The 25,255-nt window shown below is 39.0% G+C and overlaps 1 protein-coding gene across 4 annotated transcripts; it reads left to right on the top strand.

The window, feature by feature from the left end:
• Positions 1 to 11,296: 11,296 nt before the first annotated feature.
• Positions 11,297 to 25,129, top strand: LOC140236855 (uncharacterized). Of its 4 annotated transcripts, none has more exons than XM_072316795.1 (13): positions 11,297 to 11,434; positions 12,969 to 13,073; positions 13,923 to 14,485; positions 15,544 to 15,583; positions 16,367 to 16,636; positions 17,228 to 17,326; positions 17,921 to 17,974; positions 18,835 to 18,932; positions 20,213 to 20,321; positions 20,680 to 20,797; positions 21,842 to 21,926; positions 22,547 to 22,698; positions 24,889 to 25,129. In XM_072316795.1, the coding sequence occupies exons 1-13, from the start codon at positions 11,410 to 11,412 to the stop codon at positions 25,127 to 25,129; spliced, it is 1,959 nt and encodes a 652-aa protein (XP_072172896.1). In that variant the 5' UTR covers positions 11,297 to 11,409. The 4 variants fall into 4 exon arrangements, with proteins under 4 accessions (XP_072172896.1, XP_072172894.1, XP_072172895.1 ...); XM_072316793.1 differs by having other exon boundaries at positions 11,369 to 11,440; positions 17,924 to 17,974; XM_072316794.1 differs by having other exon boundaries at positions 11,369 to 11,440; positions 18,838 to 18,932.
• Positions 25,130 to 25,255: the final 126 nt, after the last annotated feature.

The raw sequence follows: 25,255 nt of genomic DNA, 5'->3' as shown, positions 1-25,255 counted from the left end.
AGGACAGAAGTTGAAAAGAACACTACGAAGTAGACCGACAGAAATAAAAGGAAAGAACATAAAAAAAGAACTTCAACCCTTAAGCTGCTTCCTATTATTTTGATAGTCACCATGGAAACTTTATCTTTACTTAGCTTTATTTCTAAAGTGATTCAATTGTGGAAAATAGAAAATGTGCCATCCTAGATGACTAGAAAATACTTTATCCCAGTATGATATTGTGTAACAAAATCATTTTCAATTGTAATTCCAGCTTTCGTTTTGCTTTGTCGGTAAGAGATGATTTTGAAAAGCGCGCGGGAATGTCGGGAAAGGGAGTAGGAAGGTGTGGCTTATTCGCTCTGGGCGAGTCAATGATCTTACAGTTATATGGGTGTAAAGGTGAGCGAATCAGCGGGAGGGATACCTGTCCATGTAGAAAAATAAATGTTTTTATTATATTTCACAATGGTGCGTATTAGTGACCCGCAACGTGGAAAGCGGGACGCGTCAGTATTGTGGCGCAGCGGCGTGTGAAATTTTGCGCGCATGATCATGACGTACAAGTTTGTCATTATAGGTTATTATTTTGTACGACTTGTCACGAGTTGATCGGGAGGATGGGGAGGGGATTTTGAGCAAAACGACAATTGGATGCGCCCGCGCAATTTTGTCACGGTCTGCCGCTTGTTGTAAAACATGTCTGAGCGCACGTACACACCATACATACCCAGTGATGTATAGGCATACGTTCAGGACACAGTTACATAACTGAAAGGTGGATTTTTCTTTTCACTTTCAAATTTGTTATTTGACAATCTTTCTCTTTCCTAAATAACAGTATTTACACAGCAACAGAGCTTCAAATGTTACAGCATGTTGCATGTGGAAACCATATTGAAATAATAGAAAATGTATAACAAAATATTAAAAAACCTCCTATGGAAATATATCACATACATCTAAACATAGACACCAGGAGGACTGACAACTGTTGCCATGGCAATAGGAGAAAACAGGGATTAAATTTCTGATTAATACATTTGATAGGAGAGTTTGGAAATGCACATTTTATTCTATTGTGGGATTTATATTTCTGGTGCTTTTTCTGGTTTCTTTTCGCGTTCTCTTTCTGTTTTTAATTTGCATGAATTAGAGTCTACACATAAATGTATACGGCATTTTGATGTTGCCAGGCTGGACAATAATATTGAATTGCTATCTTGGTTTGCAAATATATAATCTCTAAATTTGAATTCGTTACGAACATGACGTTATTCATGCGTGAACAGTTGTGCAATCTCTTCGTCTTCATCTTCTTCTTTTCTTTCTCCTTTTATTCCTGTTCCCTTTCTTCTTTGCTGTTTTTACTTCCAATATGTGTCTATAATACTCTGTTTACTTTATGGCCCATCTCAAATTCAAAGACACATTCAAACTGCTTCCTTCTTCAATTAATGGGACGAGCATTTACAAACTCCTCCTTTGAGGTCCTTCCATATTTCACATCTTGTTAAGATTAGTCTTCTAATTAGAGCTGTTATGTAGACACATATTTAAGTTATAATTAGTCTGTTGCATATTGTACTTTTTATATTGTATATGTGATGTAATAACCATATCCTTCAGTGTAAATGGAAATATATCATTAATGGTGTTAAATTTGTACATTGAGTCTGTAGTGGAAGGTCTGTTCAGTTTTAGTAACGAAATCATAATCAAGTGAAATTATTTTGTTCACATGTATGCATATATCAGAACATATGGTTGAACACATTTTCTATATATACCTGCAAAGCAAAATCCTTCGTTCTGAGTTTGTGTATGCAGATAGATTTTAAAGACCCCTTTTTAATATAGATTATTCAACTTCCCATCATACTACCTTCTGAAGAATGAGTCCCAACATACAATCTCAACAGCTCAGATGGTGGCTCAGAGGATGATTGCTCTATCATCTATGGCTAAGTCCATAAATCGCGATCATTGACAGAGATCGAAAATAAAAAAAAGAAGAAAAAAGAAAGAAGTTCACCAAAATGCATGGTTCAGATAAAGTAAAGGTTAACCAACTATTGATGGTTTGTTGATTGTGTGCGACGAAAGGTGGAACACGTGTACCGATAAAATTTCAAAGCTGGTCTAAAATTTGTGATTTTACCCCAAAACCTTATTTGCACGTATGTCATACATTGATTCACCCCCCCCCCCCCCACCGTTCGGTTGTGACATTGAGAGACACTGAGACTTTAGCCATTAGATGAGCATGGATGGATTTCCAGTTCAAATTTTTTTTAATTTTATTCCGACTATCGTCCCCTAGAAGATGCCCTAGATGCCAACATTCGTTTGACGGGTTTCAATACAATGCTTACTGATGTGTGAGACCCACGCGTTGCTTACTAAAGGAATGACACCCAATTTTCAGGATATTAATGCTAAAAAGACCTCCATAGCAAGATTAAAAGGATAATCCGCCTCACGTATGTTATCTATACATTGATGTGAAAATGAGTAAAGAAAAGCTCACAGTACAGAAACAGATGCTGTGAGGAAGGGGTGTAGCCGAGAAAGTTTAAAATTTTATGATGTTTTTATGTAGAAGTTGCATGGCATTGATTGCAATCACGTAAGCTGTGATTGTGGCTATAAAGATTCACAATTATCTCCACGATTTTGATCCAGACACATTAGTTAAAAATTGCAATAATGTTTTCTTGAGTTTTCATATTCTGTTGAGGTTGACTTGAACAAAAAACTGTGTTTGTTTTTATGCCTCCGCCACGAAGTGTCGCCGGAGGCATTATGTTTTCGGGTTGTTCGCCCTTCCGTCCGTCCGTCCGTCTGTCCGTCCGTCCTTCCGTCCGTCGTTCTTCTGTCCGTCAGTAATCAATTTTGTGGACAGCGTAACTAAAGAACCGTTTAAACTTGGCATGCATATGTATGAGTGGATGACGTTGTGCTTACTACTTGCTTGCTGGCGTCAACATTGTTACGGATCACAGAGTTAAGGGTCCTTCGAAGGTGAAGGGTGCAAAACCTATACTTTTTCCAAGTTTTAGTTTGTAAAGTATGAAACAAACTTTTCTTTAAGTTTTTTTATTTTTTTTTGTTTTTGTTTCATCGTTTGTTTTTCACACTAAGTTTTAATGAAATGCTATCCCCTCTGATAACTTTTTGCAAGTGAATGTAATGTTACATAACCAGTGTCTTGCTGCAATCTCTGTTGAGCACATCCTTTCCTACAATAATTTCAGTGAATAAAAATGAGAGATGAATGGCATTAATTGTTACATTTTTATCCAGCAGGGTAATTACCCTGCTGCCATGTCAGGTATGCATACCCCCGCATTGTTCGGAATGATTGACATCGTTTCGTTGTCATTTTCTTCAGTTTGTCTCCCTCTAACAAATTAAATTTGCCCGGAAAGCAGTTAATGACAGGTTCGAGTCCCGTGGTTCCCTTTTCCGACACGTTTGTTGAAATTATAGATAAGTCGTAGCGATCTTACAAATTTCATTTGTTAGAGGGAGACAAAATGAAGAAAATTCACACCTCAACCTTCACCCCTCTACTTAATATCCTCTTGCTTTCATTAATGCCTTGTCCATCTTGGACTACTCAACATAACAATGCCAGAATTTCGGAGCTTGGGTACCAGTTTGTTCCGAGTTCATTGTGTTACTGCCTGCAACCAGGGATAACGTGATGGTATTGTCGCTGCCCGGAAAGCAGTAAACTGTACAGATGACAGGTTCGAGTCCCGTGGTTTCTTTTTTTTTTTTAATGTTCAATTAAAATCGGACAACAAAGAAACGTATGGAATATCTAAGTTTACAGTGTGATTTGTGAATCAGTAATATTCGTCATGAATCATGTCGATCAATGTCTTCCGCAAATCATATCGGGTGCACATCACGAGTTCGACTCCCACGAGTCATACAGCGCACTAGTCATACATTAACGTCCACGAGTCATACAGCCGACGAGTAATACAGCCCACGAGTCATAAAGCCCATGAGCTCGACACTATACCAGGCCCATGAGTCCGACACTAGATCGGCAAATAATGCCCACCCGTCCGACAATAATAAAACAAGGCCCACGAGTTTTACACTAAGCAAATCAGGCCCACGAGCCCGACACATTAAGCCTCGTGATGTGACGTCGAACTCCTGGACCTTTTTTTGCTTAGTGTCGAACTCGTGGGCCTCGTTTGCCTAGTGCCGAACTCATGGACCTTTTGCCTAGTATTGGACTCGTGGGCCTCGTTTGGAGGGCCTCTTGCCGAGATCCTGACAAAGGTGACTTTCCTGCAAATGTTACCTACTGTGCAGGCGCCAAAGTACAACCAGGGATTTTCAATCGGGAGCTGCCGCTCACGTACGTCGATTTCATGAAGAAGGATGGTTGAATATAGGTTTATGGGACTGTAACAACTGCTCGATGATGATCCAAAATCAAGAAGCATGAACAAATTTGACCAGTGCTAAGAAGCTTACACTTGCTTCCAGTCAAAAGTCGGATTCAGCTACTAGCATTTGAATGTTTCTATATGTTTGCTCCAGATTATTTGAGAGAGTTACTTCAAATCTACACACCAAAGAGGAACCTTCGTTCAAATAGCAAAGATTTACTTGTTATTCCGAACAGAAGAACCAGGTTTTATAGAGAACGAACATTTACTTTTGATGCTTCTACCTATGACGGAAAGATCTACCCCAGAATTGAGACAAATCACTAATATTGATAGATTCGAGTCTGCTTTGAAACTCATTTTTTTTTGAACAGTGTAAACAAACATGAAACTCGGTACCACCACTGTAATTGGAATTGCATGTTTTTTTGTATATAATTTTTCCATTTTTTGAGCGCATAGGGACATTATTTACCTTGTGTTATAAGCTATATGAGCACTGTTATTTATCATTATTATCATTATTATATTATCATTATTATTATTTTTATTACTATTATTATTATTATTATTATTATTATTATTATTATTATTATTATTATTATTATTATTATTATTATTATTATTATCATCATTATCATTGTCATTATTAATCGTATGAAATTCCCTCGTGGAAATATCGCCGTTCTGAATTTATTGCGTAATGCCATGTAACCGACCATGACCTGTAACTGTTCACCTATACCTCGGTGAGAAAATACTTTGCCATGCTTTACTAATCAGTGATCAAGGTGATCTAACTTTGTGTAAAGCTTTAGCGAAAGCAGACTGACCTCTCCCTCTTATCCTTTCTCCTTTCTTCTATCCTATCTCTATGCAAGTCATCCCTCCCTCCTATTTTTCTATAATTGTTATGTATTATGTACGAGGGCTGCATGCAAATCAAGCAATGCTTAAGCTGTAGCCCTTCTGTATTATTCATTGCATCGCTGATATATTTTGTTGTACATTGTAACGGCAATGAAGAAACTTACTTTGTTACCAATTAATGTTTATGCATATGTATGGCACCACCGTCATGTGCAGGTATCTGCATGAGCAATGATATAATGCAAGAAAAAATTAATCAAATCAAACCAAAAATCAATTATTATCATTATCATCATCATCATCATCATCATCATCATCATCATCATCATTAATGTTATTATTATTGATATCTTTTTGCTGCACAGTGACGCAATCCCGTACGTCATCTTATAGCCACGCCTGTCCACATGAAGGATGCGTGTTCCGGGTTGGTACCATGCAGGCTGCATTCATAGGGATGGTGGGTTGGTGGAGATTGGGCTTTTAACTTTTGCAAGATAAAATTATTTATGAAATAGTACAGAGCATACCATTCTAATAAGAATTCAGAATTTATTTTATGAAATCCGGTTTTGACATGGCTGAGACATCTTAAAACAAAGTAAAAAAAATAAAAAAATAAAAAAGGAGGGATTGTATATAGAAGGTGGGTCCCACCTTTTATAAGGCTCGCTCTGTTTTGAATATCTCAGCCATTTCAAAACCAATTTTCATCAAGAAAACGGTGAATTCCTTTTGGAATTATATGCACTTCCATATTTAATAAGATATTTCTCGTTATCTCACACATACAAAAAAAAATGTTAGAAACGTGAAGTTAGGCCTTGACCAAAACTACACGATCCCTTTAACACCGTTTAAATGCGTTTTGGAGTCAATAGGATGTTGTTGAGCCTGAGAGTAGCTGCAGAATTATATCTATGGTTGTTGTCGTTCGCCTAACGTATTGACTCAGTTACCATGCAGGGCTCACCGCGTGGAGGTCGACAACTTGAGCCTCAAATTTTACCACTGAGAGATTGTCACCAAGTTATACCATACAAACACGAAACTCACTCTCATTCCCTTTTTTCACCGATATTTTCACCAAAGTCACCGTTTTTGACTGTTGTATTCTTCTTCTTTTTTTAAATAAAATCCAGCCTCGTATAGTATCACGGTGACAGGTCACATGATATCAATATTTCTCCTAAAATGTGATGCTGTGATGTAAAAGTGATTCAATTCAATTCAATTCAATTCAATTCAATTCAATTCAATTTAATTCAGTTCTCACAAATTCAAATTCAAATGCTCGTTCACATTTCCATCAAGAAATGAATCATTGAACACAATATAAAATGCATGCACGAATGGTAAGCGGAAAAATGAAAATACAGGATTCATGAATTAAAATGCATAATTAGCGAGATCCACTCAAAAACACTGACACACACACACACACACACACACACACACACACACACACACTTTTTCGGCATGAACATTTTATTCTACATTTTATGCGGAACTGGAGTAAGGAAAGGCCGAAATTAGTATTTTGCAGAGCTTTCTATAGATTTTAAACCTTTATTCATTCTTTTTTCCCCAAACTTAGTTCGTCGCCGTGTCTAATCATTGCGAGGTTACTTTGCTAAGAATCCTTCACGTTTACATTTTAAGGCTGAATTCTCACAATGAGCTGTCTCAGTCTCTCAGTCAGCAACACTCTTAAAAAGAAAAGGGTAAATCAACATTTAAAAGGGGCGAGGAGAGACAGCGTTTTTAACATGTTGTATATACCCTTTTATCCAGCTGCATCCAACAGTTAGATGTGTTAGATACATCAAGAAAAGGAGTGAATACAACATTTTTAAAACGCTGTCACTCCTCGCCCCTTTTAAAACGTTGTTTTACCCTTTTCTTTTTAAGAGTGAACGAAATCCAAAGTTTACATGCATGGTCAACCAAAATGGGGCACCTGCATAGATTCATGTTTTATAGACATATTATTAAGCACAATGAAAGTCTGAGACAGAATAAATCGAGGAGGTATAGGAACTACGGTAATATGCCTTACTATATAGTGTCTTTTTTTTTCAGTGCGTTTTGCTCCTGAGGTGTACTTACAGCCGAAGCATAAATTGACTCATGGGACCCAATGTTATAGTAATACTTGAAGAATTTTATCGCGAAACGATGCAGCTCTATATTCTCAATTTCAGATATCGCTATCAAATCTGTTATCAAAGAACAAAGAAAATAATATAAAAATATGGGCCATTTGTTATCATAACTCAAGAATATTCCTCGTGAAGCAACAACTTAGCAATCATTAAACTGTTCGCTCTTTCTGGTTGTGGACTTATTTTGATAATGTTGGAAAATGCAATGTCGCTTAACCCGTTTTTGCGATCAAAACGTACAACCTCCAGCCTAAATTAGAGCGATGAATTGGGCTCCTCGATAAATTCAGTAAACACCATCAATATTGTTTATTGGTTTTCTCTTCACAGAAATCGCATATATACCATGCTGAAGATATTTTATGCCTTGTATTTAAAAAAGCAAAACCAGCTGAATAAAAAATCTTCCATAGCCTGGAGGTCCCCTTTAAACTTCTTCAAGGACATCGTAACTTCGAAAGGGCTGGGTTGCAAGAACAAAATTCGATCATGAATAAGCAGAACTTTAATCGCTTACAAATAGGGGTGATGAAAAAGCTACATTATCTTTATTTCACCTTATCTTATCTATCTCCATCTTTCGAGGCTGATTAAATCCGATGATAAAGACGGACAGGATAAAAGGGTAGACATCAATGTTATCAGCTGGCCAGATCTGCCAGCGCCACGCCACGATTGCCTCGGTTTGTACCGCCACACTTTCCGGGACGCTGATGCCGGAGAATGGTTGGTCACCGCACCGTGTAGCCGATAACAAGGCGCTCTTCGGTACATCGCGATTTAAGACTTGACGCTCTGCACGTCTCATCCTGATCTAGTCAACACCAGTCACGCCCTGGCGATCCTCTTATACCAAGCGATGAAAACGAAATTTGAACGGCCGGGCGGATGTCGGGGGAAATAGAAGAAGAACAGCAACAATGAAGAACTATTCTCAGCCCTTATTTATTTTAATGTCTGATCTCCAAAGAAATCCAATCCCGTGACGGAACGATGACGTCTATTTTAGGTCAAATCTAGAGATATCTATGTCTTGAAGAGATCAACATAATTTCACGCTATCTCAATCCTGAACAGATATCATTGTATTCAAAATTTAATGTTCAACCATGTTCAGAGCACATCAAATTGTCATCTCAAGGAGGGAATCACATTCTGTAAAGTATTTTCTTTGAAAGCGCCCACTCACTGTCTTGCGACTATTATACTATAAAACATTACAATGACTGGATCAAAGCATTCTTGTATGACCGTGCACGAGGCGAAGGTATTTAAGAGGCGAGATACAATGATTATCAGACAATTTCTGTCGAAATTTATTGTGGGGTCGTATAATTAAGAAGTGTTTCTATGATGCAGAACAGCAGATTCACTGAGCCCCGATCGCCCGGCGTCAACATAGTCTCATAGAAGCGTCATTCTTGTAACTATGACATCATTAGTCTATATGGTCTATTGTTTGTTGTACATAAGATATACGATTACATCATAATACTATTATAGTGAAACACTGTAGAATGTGTGCAAATAGAGAAATGATCGATAGAATTATAGAAACTATAGAAAGTCATATTCCTAATATGCATCCACCTATCCACAATCTTTTCTTTTTCCTGAACACGAGGCATTGAGGTAAATAGATAGATAAGTGGATAGATAGTTATGTATGGTAAAGATAATAGACAGATAGATAGATACATACATAGGGCCTTTGTGCATAGATACAAAGATAGAATAGGCAAAATCTAAGTATGCTATGGGGCTGCATGATTGTGACCTGCATACAAAAAAGCAAAGCAAACAAACAAACAAAACGAGTTCTTTTCAACCATAGTGCAAGTATACACGTGCATATAATGTAGAATACATGCATCAAGATAGATTGAGAGAGAAAGTAGGAGAGAGGTAGAAAGAAAGAAGGAACAGAAAATAAGAGAATATAAGAAAAAAACGAAAGAAAAATACGAAAGAGGGAAAGATACATAGAGTGACGATGAGAAACAAATTATTTTCGAAATTTGAGCATTCGGCCTTGCATGTCTTTCTGTAAGGACCTCTGAGTGAAGTTTCAGCAGAACCCCCACCCCTTGCAATCTAAGGACAGGAATGAATAAATTTGTCTACTTAGGTATTTTTAAAGAAACATGTAAATATTTTTGTGCACTTTTATGCCTGGAGTCTCATGTCTGTCACATGGGAGAGCCCACCGAGTGTGCGAGTATACTCTCAGGAGGTTCTGCACAGTACACGAAGGAGAAGAAGAAGAAGAAGAAGAAGAAGAAGAAGAAGAAGAAGAAGAAGAAGAAGAAGAAGAAGAAGAAGAAGAAGAAGAAGAAGAAGAAGAAGAAGAAGAAGAAGAAGAAGAAGGAGGAGGAGGAGGAGGAGGAGGAGGAGGAGGAGGGATATGAAACACGAAAGACACCGAATCTTTCGACGGTCGTACTATGAGACCATGGAGAATATCATACAATAAGAGACTACGTTACAGTCCTTGATGAGGGCGCTATTCTTGCATTGTCGCAGAGCCCTCACTCGGCCCTTCTTAGGACTCCCTGTCGGTGTCGAAGTCCAGGGTGTAAAAACCTCGAGTGTAGGCCTACTGTGACGACCGTAGTCACAGTATTATACTCTAGGGTACAGACGAACATGTAAAACACGTTTTCACTTGGAAAAGTGCCACGTGGACATGACACCATTGGCACTCGTGGCGCTGGGTGTTCTCGAAAGGATGGGGGGGGGGGGGGGAGTGTGGAGGTAGAAAAAGCAAACGAAAAAGTCATTAAAAATGCTATGACCATGCATGCAGTAAAGAAGCAATTGCAGCAAAAATAAATAGATAATAAAATCACGAACAATTAGAGAATTTATCATTTGTTTCGCTTGCGTTTGCTGATCATATTTTTGCTCTTCTAGTGTTAGAATACACATCGCAGATTGTATCTGTTACCATTCCATAGACTGCCGTTTATTTTGTAATAAATATATGCCAGTGAGCTTGTAACACAACGGATGCGCACATACGAAACAAGAATAATGATGGTGATAGGCACAACTGATGATTAAGCCATTCAGGTTGTCACTGAATATTTATTGTTCCTACTAACTTTGATGGAAAGATTTCCAAAAAAAAAAAAAAAGGATTCCACCCAAAGTGTACACTGGATTGCAGCTCCCTCGTGTGGGAGAGGGATGCCTCCTTCCACACTCTCTCATAACTTGCGGTCCACCGTCGTCCATATAGCGCACTTTGAAGAGGAACACGCGGAACATATACTCCGATTTAGCTTTTCACGTTGTCACAGAATGTTTATTTTTCCAAATATTTTCCTCTAAGGGAGCACCAGATAATTGAATTTCAATTCTAAAAATATAAAAGCTCCCTCGCGTTGGAGGGGGGTATACACTATACTCCTCTCCCACACCCTCTGGCGTGTACCCTCCCCCTCCAAGTTTAAACATGTTTTTCTCTCCCTACAAGAGAAAAAAAAATCCTGCGTACGCGTACGACCATGCTACACATATACATTACATATCCGATATATCTCCGATATATTGTATTTTGTCTGGATAAAGCAGGTGTTGTAAACTTTCTTTGATTGGGATAAGTTAGTCATAGAAAATTCGACTATATGGACCCCACAACATCATGTACTGACTGTGTTCGAACGTTGAGGGGGCAAATCGTAGTCTTCCCTTTGCGCATTTTATGACGCGTCGTTTGTTCTGCAGCATGCATGCTGTTCTAAAATCTGACTGAGGCTTATCCGTGATCCATGCACTATACACACTCACGTATCATCACATACATACACGACACACACGTCCGTCCGCGTCTTTGTACGCGCATGCTCACCCAAGGATCACGAAGCCGACCTGGAAATTTTGCGAGACTCTACGATCAAACGTGAAATATTTTCTCTACAGGACTCGAAAGAGCTCAAATATCCGCGGGGGTATAGTCAACTTTGGGGATAGACATGTCCGAGGCGACACAGGAGAAAGGTAGAGGTTCGTTAAACCGTTAATCAGGTAGAATGTATTGATTTGATCAAGCGAAAACCGGAAAGCAACATAAAAAAAGCAACAGGGATGTCCGTGGCGAGTAATGCATACAATAGTGCACTGCGCTGTAACGTTGGACGTAGACGCCACTGTCTGTAGTCACAGCATGTAACAATAACATATAACAAAGTGCCTGCAAGAGTGCAATCAATGTAAATTAGCTATGAAGCTCAGAAGCTCAGAAATTTGATCCATATTCACACACATTGCCTGACTTGTGATAAGACTATTGTTTAAATGTATATAGGACCTTAACTGCGACCAGCCCCAACACACAGTGTTGGGGCTGCGCATTGTAGCAGATATGATCATGACAGGCGAAGTATAGCGCCTACATATCAATATGAAATCGCAAAAATTCTGTAATATGAAGACTTACAGGTGAAGTTATAATGTTGAAGACTGACTGCGTTCAACTTTTGGTCCTGCCAATATTCCATTTCTGCTCGAATTGATGAGTTAAATACGACTCGGTCGAAAGGAACTTGGGAGAACGACATCTTATATAGTCAATGGATTTGAAACTTGTGCGCATGCGCTGGCCGTCAATTCATCTGTACAGCTGTAGCTTTATGGCAAGGCCGTATCATACTGTTGTGGCAAACCCTCTCGCTGTATAGTATATTGCGTTGCTTTCTGGGTGGGTAGGCGCGCGCAGGCCTTGTCAGAAGGCTAAAAGCATTGCGACTCCGCCCAGCACATGAATATTTACGTGCGCAGTGTACTGCATACTGATTTCGAAAATGGTGAATGGGATGGGGAGCAGGAGATGGACCTGTAAAAAAAATGTTTTTTTCAAGATCATTGGACCAGTGTGAACAAGAACAAGGTGAACGTATGGTAGGAATTAGATAAGAATCTTATGTATACTATAAAAGTAAGTTTTTTTCTAGTGAAATTCGAAACTTAAGGAGGCGCGAAAATCTGTGACAGACTGTGTATGTTTTTCAAGCTTACCGATATAGCACTCTATTGACTCAGGACGCTCCCACAGTGTGTAACTGTGTACACGGAGCGTCCCGGGGTTAATAGGACCTAACCCTTCTATAATCTACTGTACGAGCTGAAATTTTCGCGGTGGTTTTATTTTCGCGAATCGCCTTTGAATCGCGAAAATAACAACACGCGAAAATAACAACGTGCAAATAAGTAAGTTCAGTTAGACCCTCGCAACCGCGAAATTAACAACACGCGAAAATGTCCTCGAAGTACCAATTCGCGAAAATATCTGAACGCGAAAATTTCAGCTCGTACAGTAGTAGCACCTAGACATCGATGTAGATCTACTGGCACTGCACTATACTATGTCTATGATATGTATTGCTAGTGTAGAACTGTGAGTTCTAAGTTTGTTAGCCTAGGTCTATCTGTTTATACAGAATCTCGGAAGCACCATTCAGGGAAGGGGGTTCCTTTCCTTAGTTATGTATATAATTTTGTATGTTCAACAGTTCTGTTCTTTATTCTTTGACAGTGGGAGAAGATGCAGATGTAGTCAATGTATTGAGTGACATCATGGCACCCATGGATGATGACTTTGCTGAAGAAGTGAAGACCACAACGCCTGCCAAGAAAGTTGGTGAGTTTTAAAGGTCCTTGCCCCTCCCCTTTAGTTTTATTTGCTGTAGTGTCTGCAAAGCTGGCGGGTTTAACCAAACCCCCTCGACGCAAGACTCTACCACTGACTCGAGTCTTACAAGTCGGGACCATTTAACACTTACATTCTTTTTGATATCTGTGAGGGTTTTAATTGAAAATGCTGTGTACAATAAAGTTTTTGATCTAACATATTATATACTGGATTTTAACTTAACATTTGTTTGAATTTCATTAATGCTTGTACAGTATTTGGTCAGTGGGATACTTATTCATCTGTTTTAATAGGAAAAGTTTCAAATCTATGTCTTGTGTAGGCAGTGTCCATGTACCAGTATGTCGTATATGGTTGAGGTAGAATGCAGATTTTAAAATATGTATTTTAGAGGCAGTTGCCTCTCATACAAACAGTTTTAACTTTTGAGCTGCATGGTTGGTCACAAATAAACAAAGTTTAACAGGGATTGACATTGATGGTGGCCCTGGGCTACTAAAAATTGGTGTCGGGCCCCAAATATTTAAAAAAGCCTGTCTTTTGGTGGCCCAATCAAGCAACTAAGATTAAAAATTGATTGCTGTGTTTCCTTTCATTTAGCACCTCTGCATTTCTTTTTCAGGCCACCAACCTTTTTAAATTTAATGATTTTAGCGGCAAAAATGGGCAACCAAAGAAAAGTATTTTAAAAAAAAGTATCAATCCCTGATTAACTACACTGTGCCATGTACACATGCAACAAGCTTCTTTTTTCCATTTTGTTGTTGTTGTTGCATCATACTGCTTTCGTGATGAACATCCAGATTATTTTGTTTTTCCCAAATTCTGTTCTTCCAGTTCCAAAGAAGGTTACAAAACCTACTAAGTCCCCTGGGCAGGCCAAAGTCGTCAAGAAGCCAACCACACCTAATGCCCAGGCCCCAGCCCCCAAACCCACAGCTGCAGCGAAGGAGGATGTAACGCCAACAGCTCAAGCCACCAACGGGCAGAAAGCTTCTACCCCCACCCCAGCATCCTCAGCTGCTGCAACCCCCACTTCCACAAAGCCACAGCCAGCCTCAGCCACTGCCACGCCAACAACAAAGAAGAAGGTTGTTAAGAAGGTGCCTGTCAAGCCAAAAGCAGCCGGAAGTTCTGGCTCCACTGCTGCAAAGCAGACCACTACCAAGCAGGTGGCTGGGAAAGCAGCAACCTCTGGGAGCCCAGCCTCAGCCAAGAAGACTGTTGTGGCAGCAAAGACCGGGAAGAAGGCAGCGCCAGCTAAAGACTCCAGCAGTGACGCAGCCAGGGCAACCACTGGTACAGACAGTGCGCAGTCTTTGGATCAGTCGCAGGCCAAGCCAGAAAACAGCCCCAAGACACCGAAAGTGACAGTGGCAGAAAAGAAAGAGGAGGCAAAGGTAGCTGTTTTTAGGAGGCTGAGTTCAGTAGAAAAGACACATAATTTGTATACCTTGCCTTCCAGTGTCTCGTAGGGACTATAAGTTCATGCAGTTGTAGAAAACAGACAAAATACAGGAAATGTAGATGTGATGAATGTAATTTTATTTTATTATTTTTTTTTATTTTTTATTTTTTTAATGCAGGTACAAGGCCTGTGGCGAAACAGATTTTTTTTTTTTTTTTTTTTTCAGCCAATTTGAAATGAATTCCAGATTTGTTGAAACGGAAAAGACCTTTCTTAAAAGTCACTCTCCCTCAACTTGGCTTCTTAATCCCTGTTTCTTTCCAAACTTGTCTGTGTATTCTTTTTCTGTCATTTTCCTTTCAAAATTTCCAATGTTCATTAGTCTCTCATTGTCCATTATCTGTCTTTCTGTAAGCCTTCCTCCAGTGTATGGTATACCTTACACCTTATATCTTCTAAATTATGTCATTTTATTGTTGTTGCCACTACTCAGACCACTGATGAATGAGCTGTGTTGGGGGAAAAAAAAAAAGTGTGTTTGCAGGGGTCGCACTGAACTTTTTTTTTTTAACTAGCCAGGCGGACTACTTAGAATCAATTTTGACACTGTAGCAATATTTTGGCTAGCCAGACGGACTAGTAACTTCAGAATTTTACGATTTTTAGCTAGTCTGACGTGATTTCGGGTGGCCAATGGCCAGCGGACCATCGCCAATTTCGAACCCTGGTTTGAGGCATTTTATTTCAGTAAACTTTGCTACTGTAAGAATGTTAGTAATATTTGAAAATAATCACTGTTACAGTTGCATATTTTATTTCTACTTGTATCTTTTCTTATTTATTTATGATAGCAGATTATCTCATATATCAGTCCTGTGCATTTATTTTGTAGAGATTAGTTGGCAAAATGATCTGGACTTGGAAGGGCTCAAGTCTGGCAATTCCAGGTAAATGGTAGACCAGAATGTGGTTAATGAATGTGTGAGAAATGGAAAAGAAAATGTTTAACCTCAATAATGGCCTCTTATCATATTTTTGTGATGTTCTCAGGTGAAGAAGGAAGAAGAAACAGAAATGGAAGTCACTGAAGGTGGGTACAGACCTTGTCATGTTCATCCAACCTGATAAATTAGATATGTTGGAGTTTACTTCACATGGCTTTCCTGTTGAGTTTTCTCCTAGACATATATGATATTTTATACCCATTATCTTCATTGCAAAATTGTATTATTATATACATTCTGACCAGTAAGCTTGCAGCCAATCTCACTATATTAACCCTTTCCGTTCCAGGGACTTTGGACAGTGTGTGTGCAACGCTATGGCTTTTCAGTGTCGGTCAGCCCTCAAAGTATACAAAGGGTAAAAGAGTCACACCAGTGCCTGTCTAACATCAGCTCGGTAGAAGTTGATCATTAAAGGGGATGGCTAGAAACTGATCAGTGGGAATGCTGGGGCATGATTGTTCCAATTCTTGTAGGATTCATTTAAGAGTACATTATATATCTATTGTTGTGTGAAAATTATTTGCTTCAGAACGGTCTCATATTCAAGTAATGTGCCGTTTAATGCCCCGTCATTGTACAGGCATGCTAACCTGGAAACATTAAACTGCACATTACTTGAATATAAGACCATTTTGAAGCAAATAATTTTTCACCCACAATGTATATATACTGTAGTGTACTCTTAAATAAATCCCACAAGGATTGGAACTATCGTCTCCCAGCATTCCCACTGATTCCCACTGATCAGTTACTAGCCACCCCCTTTAACTGTGTTTTTTTTTTTTTCACATGACGCAGATGTTTTCAAGATGAGATTATTGAATTGTGATTCCCTCAAAACCCAAACATACTTCGTAAATGCACAGAGGCGCCCGGAAAGGAAGCCCACAACTCGGCCGAGATGACCACTGGTGCTGGGCAGGAAGCGGAAGAGGGCAAGGAGACATCCACAGCCGAGAGGGATGTAGACAATGACGAGGATGACGATGAGGATGATGAAGACGATAACGAGGAGGAGATGAGCAATGCTGCGGACGGGGACGAAAGCGGGGACGTGGAACCGCCAGACTTCAATGACTCCTTTGATGTCCGGAGCGAAGCCAGCTCCAGTAGCTCAGAGAGTCAAGTCGGTGACAGTGAGTCTGTCTTAACATTTTTTCTTTGGATTCACCTTCACATTTACCATTCATGCAAAACCTTTTTTAGAACATGTCATGCATGTGAACATTTAATCACATTGCATGTGCAAACCTAATGATATATATGCAAAATGCACTTTTGTAGCAAGATAGAGAATGAGATACTGGCCAGATGCCACCCTAAAGATTCCCAGGTATCATGACAATTGTACAATTTGTGTAAGTTGACACTACTTTTCTCTAAAATTTGTAACTTTTGAGTATTTATTTTCATTTGAAATATATTTGTGTCGAGGGTACTGTAAATCCAGAAACATTTGCAGCATGAAGCTTTTGAGTAATTGGTGTAGACAAGAACCTTCACATGCATTTTGCTTTTGCGAATCTTGGCTCCTTGCGAAATTCGTGAAAGTTTCATAACTTTTACAGTAAATCCTCCAGTGAGGATGTGGCAAATTTTTGAAAGTTTTTGGAAACAAAAATTACACAAAAATACAACAGAGGGATGTTGTTTGAACGTACATGTGCATATTATGCTCCTTGTAATGACGCGACCTCTTCTTTCCGCTCTTTCCTGGTTATCCTTAGATGAAAGCGACAATGAGGGTCAACAGAAAAAGAGAGAGGACAGGAAAAGACAGTTCTCTCCTATCGTCTATGAAGGAAAGCATGACTCTGACTCTGAAGGTAACAAAAGTTCCATTTTTTGCAGAAGTAATTTAGTGATAAGTAGATTACCTATATTTCCACTTTACGTTTAATCTGTCAACCTTCTTATTGTCATCATTTTTTGTATACCATATACTCATAAACTGAGCAGAGCAGGAGAAACAGAGAGAGAGAGAAAAAAAAGAAAGAAAGAAGAAGAAGTAAGTTTTGGAAAGGCAAGATAAATTTAGGCAAGACAAAATATTTGCTGCAATGTTTGTTAGGTAGATGTAGGTCAAAACTTGATATCCTTCATGTGCCGATAAGAAAACTTGTTGTGGAGGACATTCTGGAAAACTAATGGAGGACATTTTGGAAAAAAGGCACGAAAGTACACTGAAGAATGTACTACAATGCTGTATAAAGCATTTGAAAAGAATTGCCTCCTACTAGTGACAGTTTGTCGGTTGTACATAGCATCATGGTCGTATTAAAGTTTCACATGATGACTTATCTTTAGAGACAAGGAATGTCTTTGCATTGATGTGTTCCTTTAATCCAAAACATCAAAACTGCTTTTGTTCAATTCAACATGAGTCTTCCACTGTGTGTTCATTTTCATTTGTCCAACAGCAGACAGCAGTAAGAGATCCAAGATGTCATCATCTATACGAGAAGTTATCCCAGGTCAGTGACATCACATGAAGAAAAACAAATGAACAAATAAACACATGTACATTGTTCAGCATCAAGTTTATACACATTTTGATTCATGTCATTAGAATTGTGATGATATGTGTGTTAAGTCTTTGGAGGACTTGGGACCAGGGGCCCGTTTCATAAAACATGTCATCAGTGACAAGTTGTCATAGATGTGACAAGCTACTGAAATCCTGGCATCTGATTGGCGGAGAGAAAATTTGTCATAGAAATGTGTCAGTTGTCACCGATGACAAGTTTTATGAAACGTGCCCCTGATTTGCATGTATCTGTTTGCTTCTGCTGCCATTTCTTTGTGTCAGCATTAAAACATAAAGACCTGTAATATCACTTTCCTGTTTAAAGACTGATTTTAATGGAACCGTGCCATTTTGTTGATCATATTTAACTGTGTTGAACCTAGTGTGGAATTGCACTCTCAAAGCTAAACTCATTGAGGACGAGTCCTGAGTATACTGGGGCAGGTGTCTATGGGAAATGCGTGTTGTAGCAAAATCAAACAGTCCTCAACAGGTTAATGTTGGTGCAAATGTTGAGTGTACTTCCTCATATCTACTGTATACGCCATATATTTATCGAGTCTAATTTTTTGTGAATCATATTTTTGTGTTTTTTTTAATTTGTGAATAGCACCTGACTCTTGAAATTTGTGAAAATAAAAACCTCGAAATATTTGGCGTATCCAATATCCTTTGAATGCTGCAATGAATGCTGGCTGTTTTCAACAAGCCTACACTGTACCTCTCCCCAGTGATATACACATGAAGGATTGTGACAGTTTAGGAGAAGAGCCGCTTTTAATGTGATTTGAATGTTCGTTTCTTCAGCAGATCAGACGGCGAAGATGAAGTACCTCTTCAGGGACGCCCGCTACTTCCTCATAAAGAGCAACAACCACGAAAACATTGCCCTGGCCAAGGCAAAGGTAATGTCAAAGCCTCCAAGAACATCCCAGGCATTTTACCCCCCCCCCCCCCCCCCCAAAAAAAAAAAAGAAAAAAAAAAGGCTTTAATTTTTTCAAACCCAATTTTAGGCAAAGTTTGCCTATTTTGTGAGTGTTTGTTTGCATCATGTTTCAAGGGTAAGTGTATCAGGGATATTTTTTTTTCATTGTTTAATGTTCAAACAAGACATAGATGCTGCCTTTGTGATGATGGCACTTGTGATGATGTATGCATTATGTGTCGTTGTGTGATGGGACATGTGCCTTGCCAACCCACTGGTTAAAGGGGATGATCCCATTCTGGTTAGATGCACCATAATGTCAGCTTTATCACTGGGTCTTAAGTAAAAACACAAAAGGGGAAGATAGGAAAACATAAGAAAGGCTGTGTGAAAACCCAGCATTAGTGCTTCAAAATAGTTCTATAATGTGAGTTACAGATAGAAACAACCAATGTAAAAATTTTAATTAGTAAAATCGATGATAAGTATCGATAGATACACAAAATGTCAACAATAGTTATGATAAAAATGTTTCCAGACTAAACTGTATACAGTTATGGTTTAATGAGAAAAATGGTGATATGTCCATATAGGCGTTACTGAAAAAAATTTATATGGTAGGATATTTTGTGGTACAACTAATCTACACGTATGCATCAATAGTAATATCTTGAACATTTTTAAAATCACTCCTCTCTTAGGTAAACAGGACCTTTAAGATAGGCTTATTGAGCTGCCACTCCCTTACAACGTTTTCGTAAAAACTTAACACATGACTACAGGAATGCAAAAGATGTAATGTGCTTCTCTGTTATGTCTTATTTTGTTTAACATTTTTGCCAAATAAATGAATGAATGATCATGGCTCATCATTTTTAATGGAACATGTATTGCATATTCTGTTCACCTCAGTGAGTAATAATAATAGTAATACATACAATTTCTATAGTGCCATTCTCCACTCTGATTAAATGCTCAAGGCGCTAAAGCATGGAATATGTCTTTTATGCATGGGGGGATGAGGGAAAGTTAGCAATGTGTGAAGAAAGCTGATTGCATTTATTGTGATAGTTGGACATGAGATCAGCAATATGTAACCTTTTGTAATATTTCTTCTTTTTTTCTTTTACTCCTGTAACCTGTTGAGGACAGGCTAATTTTGCTACAAGACACATTTCCCATAGACACTTGCCCGAGTATACTCGCGACTCGCCTTAACAGGTTAACTCAGCGGTCATTTGCATTCTCTGATTGTACAGGGTGTATGGTCGACCTTGCCCTACAATGAACAGCGCCTGAACCAGGCATTCCGGGAGTCCAGAAACATTCTGCTCATTTTCTCAGTCAAGGAGAGTGGCAAGTTCCAAGGTAAGCTTCATCTACAAAATATAAGGAAAAAAACACTTTTTAGTCATCCAATGTTGAAAACAAAGAGGTCCTAATATAAGGTAGGACTCATCTTTTATTAGGACCACTTTATTTTTCTGTGTTTTTTTTTTATATCTCGGCCATTTTAAAACCGATTTTCATCAAATAAACTTTGAATTCCCCCTGGAATTGTGTGCTCTTTTATATTTCATAAGAGGTTTCTTATCATCTCACAAAAAGTTAAAATCTGATTCTCCCACCTCAACCAAAAACTATACTATCCTTTAGAGACATCTTGCATATCTTATCTTCTTTCTCTCTTTCTCTGTGGCATTTTTTGGAACATTTTCACTGACAGGGTTTGCAAGGATGAGGGGTGAGTCTCGCAGAGACGGTCAGTCGGTCAACTGGGTGCTCCCGAGCGGCATGAACCGCTCTATCCTTGGAGGCGTCTTCAAAGTCGACTGGATTACCAGGTACTGTCACACCAACGGACATGGAGTGAGAACTCCCAGTCTTCAAATTCATGAGATTCTTCTGTTGAGTAGTTTTTATTGCAACTTATTAATAAATTGCCCTACATCGATGTAAAGTAAAATGAAATAATAATAGTAGTAGCAGTAGTAGTAGTGATGATGATGATGATGATGATGATGATGATAATGATGCAAACTACAAGGATTAGAACGACCACTTGCTTTCGGGCGGAAGCTGTGTGGTCTAGTGGAGATGATGCCTGTCCGGACATCAGGAGGTCATAGGTTCGAATCCCTCCCAAGTATGTATGTCCATGATTTCTTTTGTCCTTACTACTACTAAAACACTGATCAATTCAATGCTTATTTATGTTGATGTAGGGCAATTTGTTGATCAGTTGCAATAACTCCCAGTCTGCTTCTAATAAGGCACATACATAATGTGCTCACAGTGGTGGAATATAATGCCTGTGCCTTACGCTTGAGTGTTGCAGTCTTTTAGAATGACATGACATTTGCTCTTTCGACTATTGCTCCGGTCTTATTTTCTGCAAGGACTTGGGGTTTGGGTTTGGGTTGTGATATGGTTTTAGGTTTAGTTCGATGTGAGAATTAGGATTGAAGTTAAGATTATGTTTGTGGGCAGAATTTATGTTTGGCTTAGCATACAGATATTCCATGGGAGTAATTGTTGCAGGAGCAAATGTCATGGAACCTCTTCTAAGAGTTTGCTGCAATTTGTGCTTTTTTTTTTTTAAATTACAGATTGTTATTTAATAGATATTATTTTGCTTGCTTTGTGAATTAAAATAGAATGAACTTAGAATGACCAAAGAGGGTGAAAATTACACAAATTTCTGTTCTATGAATGAGCTGTATGTGAAATTTTAACCACTGGCTATTTATAAGACCTATATTAAAAGTAATGTAAGTAAAATGTATGGGAAATTCATAGCAACCCACATAAGTTGTCGTTTCAGTGATAAAGGAAAAATGTGATCAGTACTTTAAAAATATCATTGTGTGACTCCCCACTGTCCGTAGACATGAACTGCCATTCACAAAGACCACACACCTCTACAACAGCTGGAATGACAACAAGCCGGTCAAGATCGGCCGTGACGGTCAGGTGAGCAGTCAAGTCTCCTCGCTGAAGCGTTAGTTTGATGGGTAGCATGTGTGCCCTACAATTAAAGGGGAAATCCAGTCCAAATATAAGTTAGTCTGATAAGTAAGAGTAAAATATTATGAGTTCAGTTGTATAATTTTGATCGAAATATAAAGGGAATTCCACAAAAATTTATTTTTCATGAAAATTACATATTCCGTCAACTTGATACTGACATACGTTAAGGATAGCAATTATTCCCCTTGCTTTCTGAAAGCGGTTAGTCAAATGCTCTTTCGTTATTTTTGTGGAATTCCCTTTTATTATATTTTCTTTTTATTGTTGTTCACTAATACGTCATAACCTCTAGAAGTCTCCTCATCCAGCGGTTCCAACACCAAAACTACAAAAATTCATGACTTTTGCATCAATTGTCTGATTTTCTTCAAACTTTCACTGATGTGTTCTCCTAACGTTGCTCCTTTCACTCAATCCACATTGCTCTGCGGGTTTGGGTTCTCTTTAATTGTTAAGCTACAAAGAAACTAAACACAGTGAATGGAATGTAGAGTCTGTTTGATATTTCAAAGACTTGCATATCCACTAATGTATGTTTCCTTCTCACTCTGAACTACCCATAGGAAATTGAGCCAAAGTGCGGTGAAAGCCTCTGCCGTCTGTTCCCACGCGACGAGAACATCGACGTCGTGGAGATTCTGCGGGCGGCTCGGCGGCGGCGCGAGGAGAGCGGCCACCGCCTCGTGCCGAGGTCAACGCCCAAGCCGAGATTTGAGTGAGAACAACCAGATAGTCCTACAAAGACTCTTCACATCCTATTGCCCTTACACCCTCTTCTGTGTTTTCATTTACATCCCTCAACCTTGGGGGATCATGTTTCGTTATTTCGGTCAAGCTTCATGATTTTGGGTCCAGCAGAAAGGGTCAGCTCAATTTCTGATTCAGTCAGGGTCGCTCAAAGTGGGCGTGGATCCTAAATTTCAAACATAGAGTCCTCCTACAAGTTTGGGCAAACTTACGACAAAGCTCAGTAGTACCAAAGATTGTACACTCCATAAGGTGATCAACTCTCCCGATTTTACACGGCTGCTGGTGAAACAGAAGTGGCTGCAGCCCGCTAGCGTTGAGCAGGTATAGATCGAACAAGCGTTAGCCTTTTGCAAAGGCAGCTCGCAATAATTTGTGGACATGCACAGTCATAGCGAGTGTGTAGCAACCTGCGAGCGGAGCTGAGTGAGCTGTGTGCGAGTCGACCGCTCGCTTTGACCAGAGATGTGAGACGAAAACTCGCTGTACACAGTCTTTTGGAAATCGAATAATGATAATTCTGCTGATGGTTTGGTGTAGCTATTGATGCAGTTTAATGCACTGCACCAATTCTTAGGTTTACTCATGATTCTTTACAGAAAATTCCGTCTTTCCTGTCTCAGCCCGTCTTGGTCCTACAGAAACATATCAGGAAAGTACAGCTCATATGAAAACTATTCCCACTCAATGCTAGTTGGCGCACTCCTTAAAAATCCCACAATTCCAAGCGGCAGCGTTTCACTTTTCGACTGAGAGTTGACCATGTTATGGAGTGTACGGTCTTTGATAGTACCGTCATATGAATAACCTTTTTTTTTTTTTTTGGTAGCTTGCAGATGCAATTTAGTGCTTTACCAACAGACTGTGTGACAGTATGTGGCATTGCTATATTAGTCTATTATGATAGTCATGATGGATACTTCTGAGATATAAAAATGTATGAAGGCATATAATCCAAGTTAAACTATAAAAATTTCTGATGTGCCAAATCATCAATGATTATTTTATGGGATTTTTGTTTTCTTTTATCAGTTCTCTTATTTTAAAGCAGACTTGCTACCTTTTAGCTTGGACTGACATGGAGGGCTCTTTTTTTTTTTTTTTTTTCCAGTGACAAATATGTTTCACATTCATAAGGGCATTTTAGAGAAGTCATTTCTTCATTTTTAATCTCCCAAAACTGCATCAAATAGCAAATGACCCAAGAATTGGCGGGTAGAGTACTTGCATGTTCATGGCGTAATGTCCAAAGTAGTGCATGCGACTGGTTTTTGCTTCCCATCCAACTTTAGCGTACTTCTGTGTTTCTCTTTGTCCGATCGCTTCTTCCATTCTCTCTCACAACTTCTATGTATGCATTATGTGTCGTTGTGTGATGGGACATGTGCCTTGCCAACCCACTGGTTAAAGGGGATGATCACATTCTGGTTAGAAGCACCATAATGTCAGCTTAATCACTGGGTCTTACTAAAGTAAAAACACAAAAGTGGAAGATAGGAAAACATAAGAAAGGCTGTCTGAAGTAGGATGAGAATCTGAAACAAGTGGCTCAGTTCAAACACATGCTCAACATGTCTGTGTTTATGTCGGGAGTAGGATTTATTAAAACTTTTTTTTTTCCTTATTGCCCCACATGAATGGTAATGGTAGTTTGGTTTTATCTGGTTGTTAGATATTTCATAACCCAATATCATTTTTTCCTTCTTGTGGGAGTCAAACTGCTCATCACACAAAATCTGTCATTGTCCATTGCTTATTTGTTTTTCACAGAGTTTTTTTTTTTTTTTTTCAGCAAAAGAAAAACCCAAGGGAGTGACTAAAATTGCCAATTTATTCTGCTATGTGGGAATACAGTAGTATAGTTGGGCTATATCTACTAAAATTTGATTCTTGTCAACCCAAAAGGGGTTACTCTGTCCCACATACTCATGATTTTGTGTGTGAAAGAATGAGTGTGTTCATGTTACTGAACAGTGCAAAAAATATTAGACGTTCCCCCCTTTCTACTCTCTTTCTCTGTGTTAGTTTGTTAATGAAATGTTCACCCTTTTTGTATAGATTTATACGTATATGTGAACAATATACGCCATATTCTTTTTCTCGCTGTACTGATAATAATTGATACTAATGATGCCACACCCTAATTTCTCTGTAAAAGCCTCCAGCACGTGACCACACCTCTGATTGGCCCAGACCAGAGGATGCTGATAGCGTCCAGACCATCTCTAGGCCCTGTGCTCTGTCCATTAGCTGGCATCTCTCCTCTGGGGCTCAGGGAGAACACTCCCATGAACTTTTTACCCAAGAAAATGCCTCTAGCCCGTTGTAGTGCATGTAGAGCTGAATGGCAAGGCCTTATAGGACTATGTAAGAAAGGCCTCCTGTGGGACCCTACGTAGCTCGCCTTTTTTTTTTTACCCCTCTTCCAGCAGTTTCCTGTTGCAGGTGTTGCATTAAAAAAAAAAAAGAGAGAGAAAGAAAAAAAATGAGGAAATGTGTATTCTGAAACCAGCGTGGTTGGATCA

The sequence above is a fragment of the Diadema setosum genome, chromosome 13 (genome assembly GCF_964275005.1).
Source record: "Diadema setosum chromosome 13, eeDiaSeto1, whole genome shotgun sequence".
NCBI lineage: Eukaryota > Metazoa > Echinodermata > Echinoidea > Diadematoida > Diadematidae > Diadema > Diadema setosum.
Note: the sequence above shows the minus strand (reverse complement) of the source record. Positions and strands in the feature narration are given on the sequence as shown.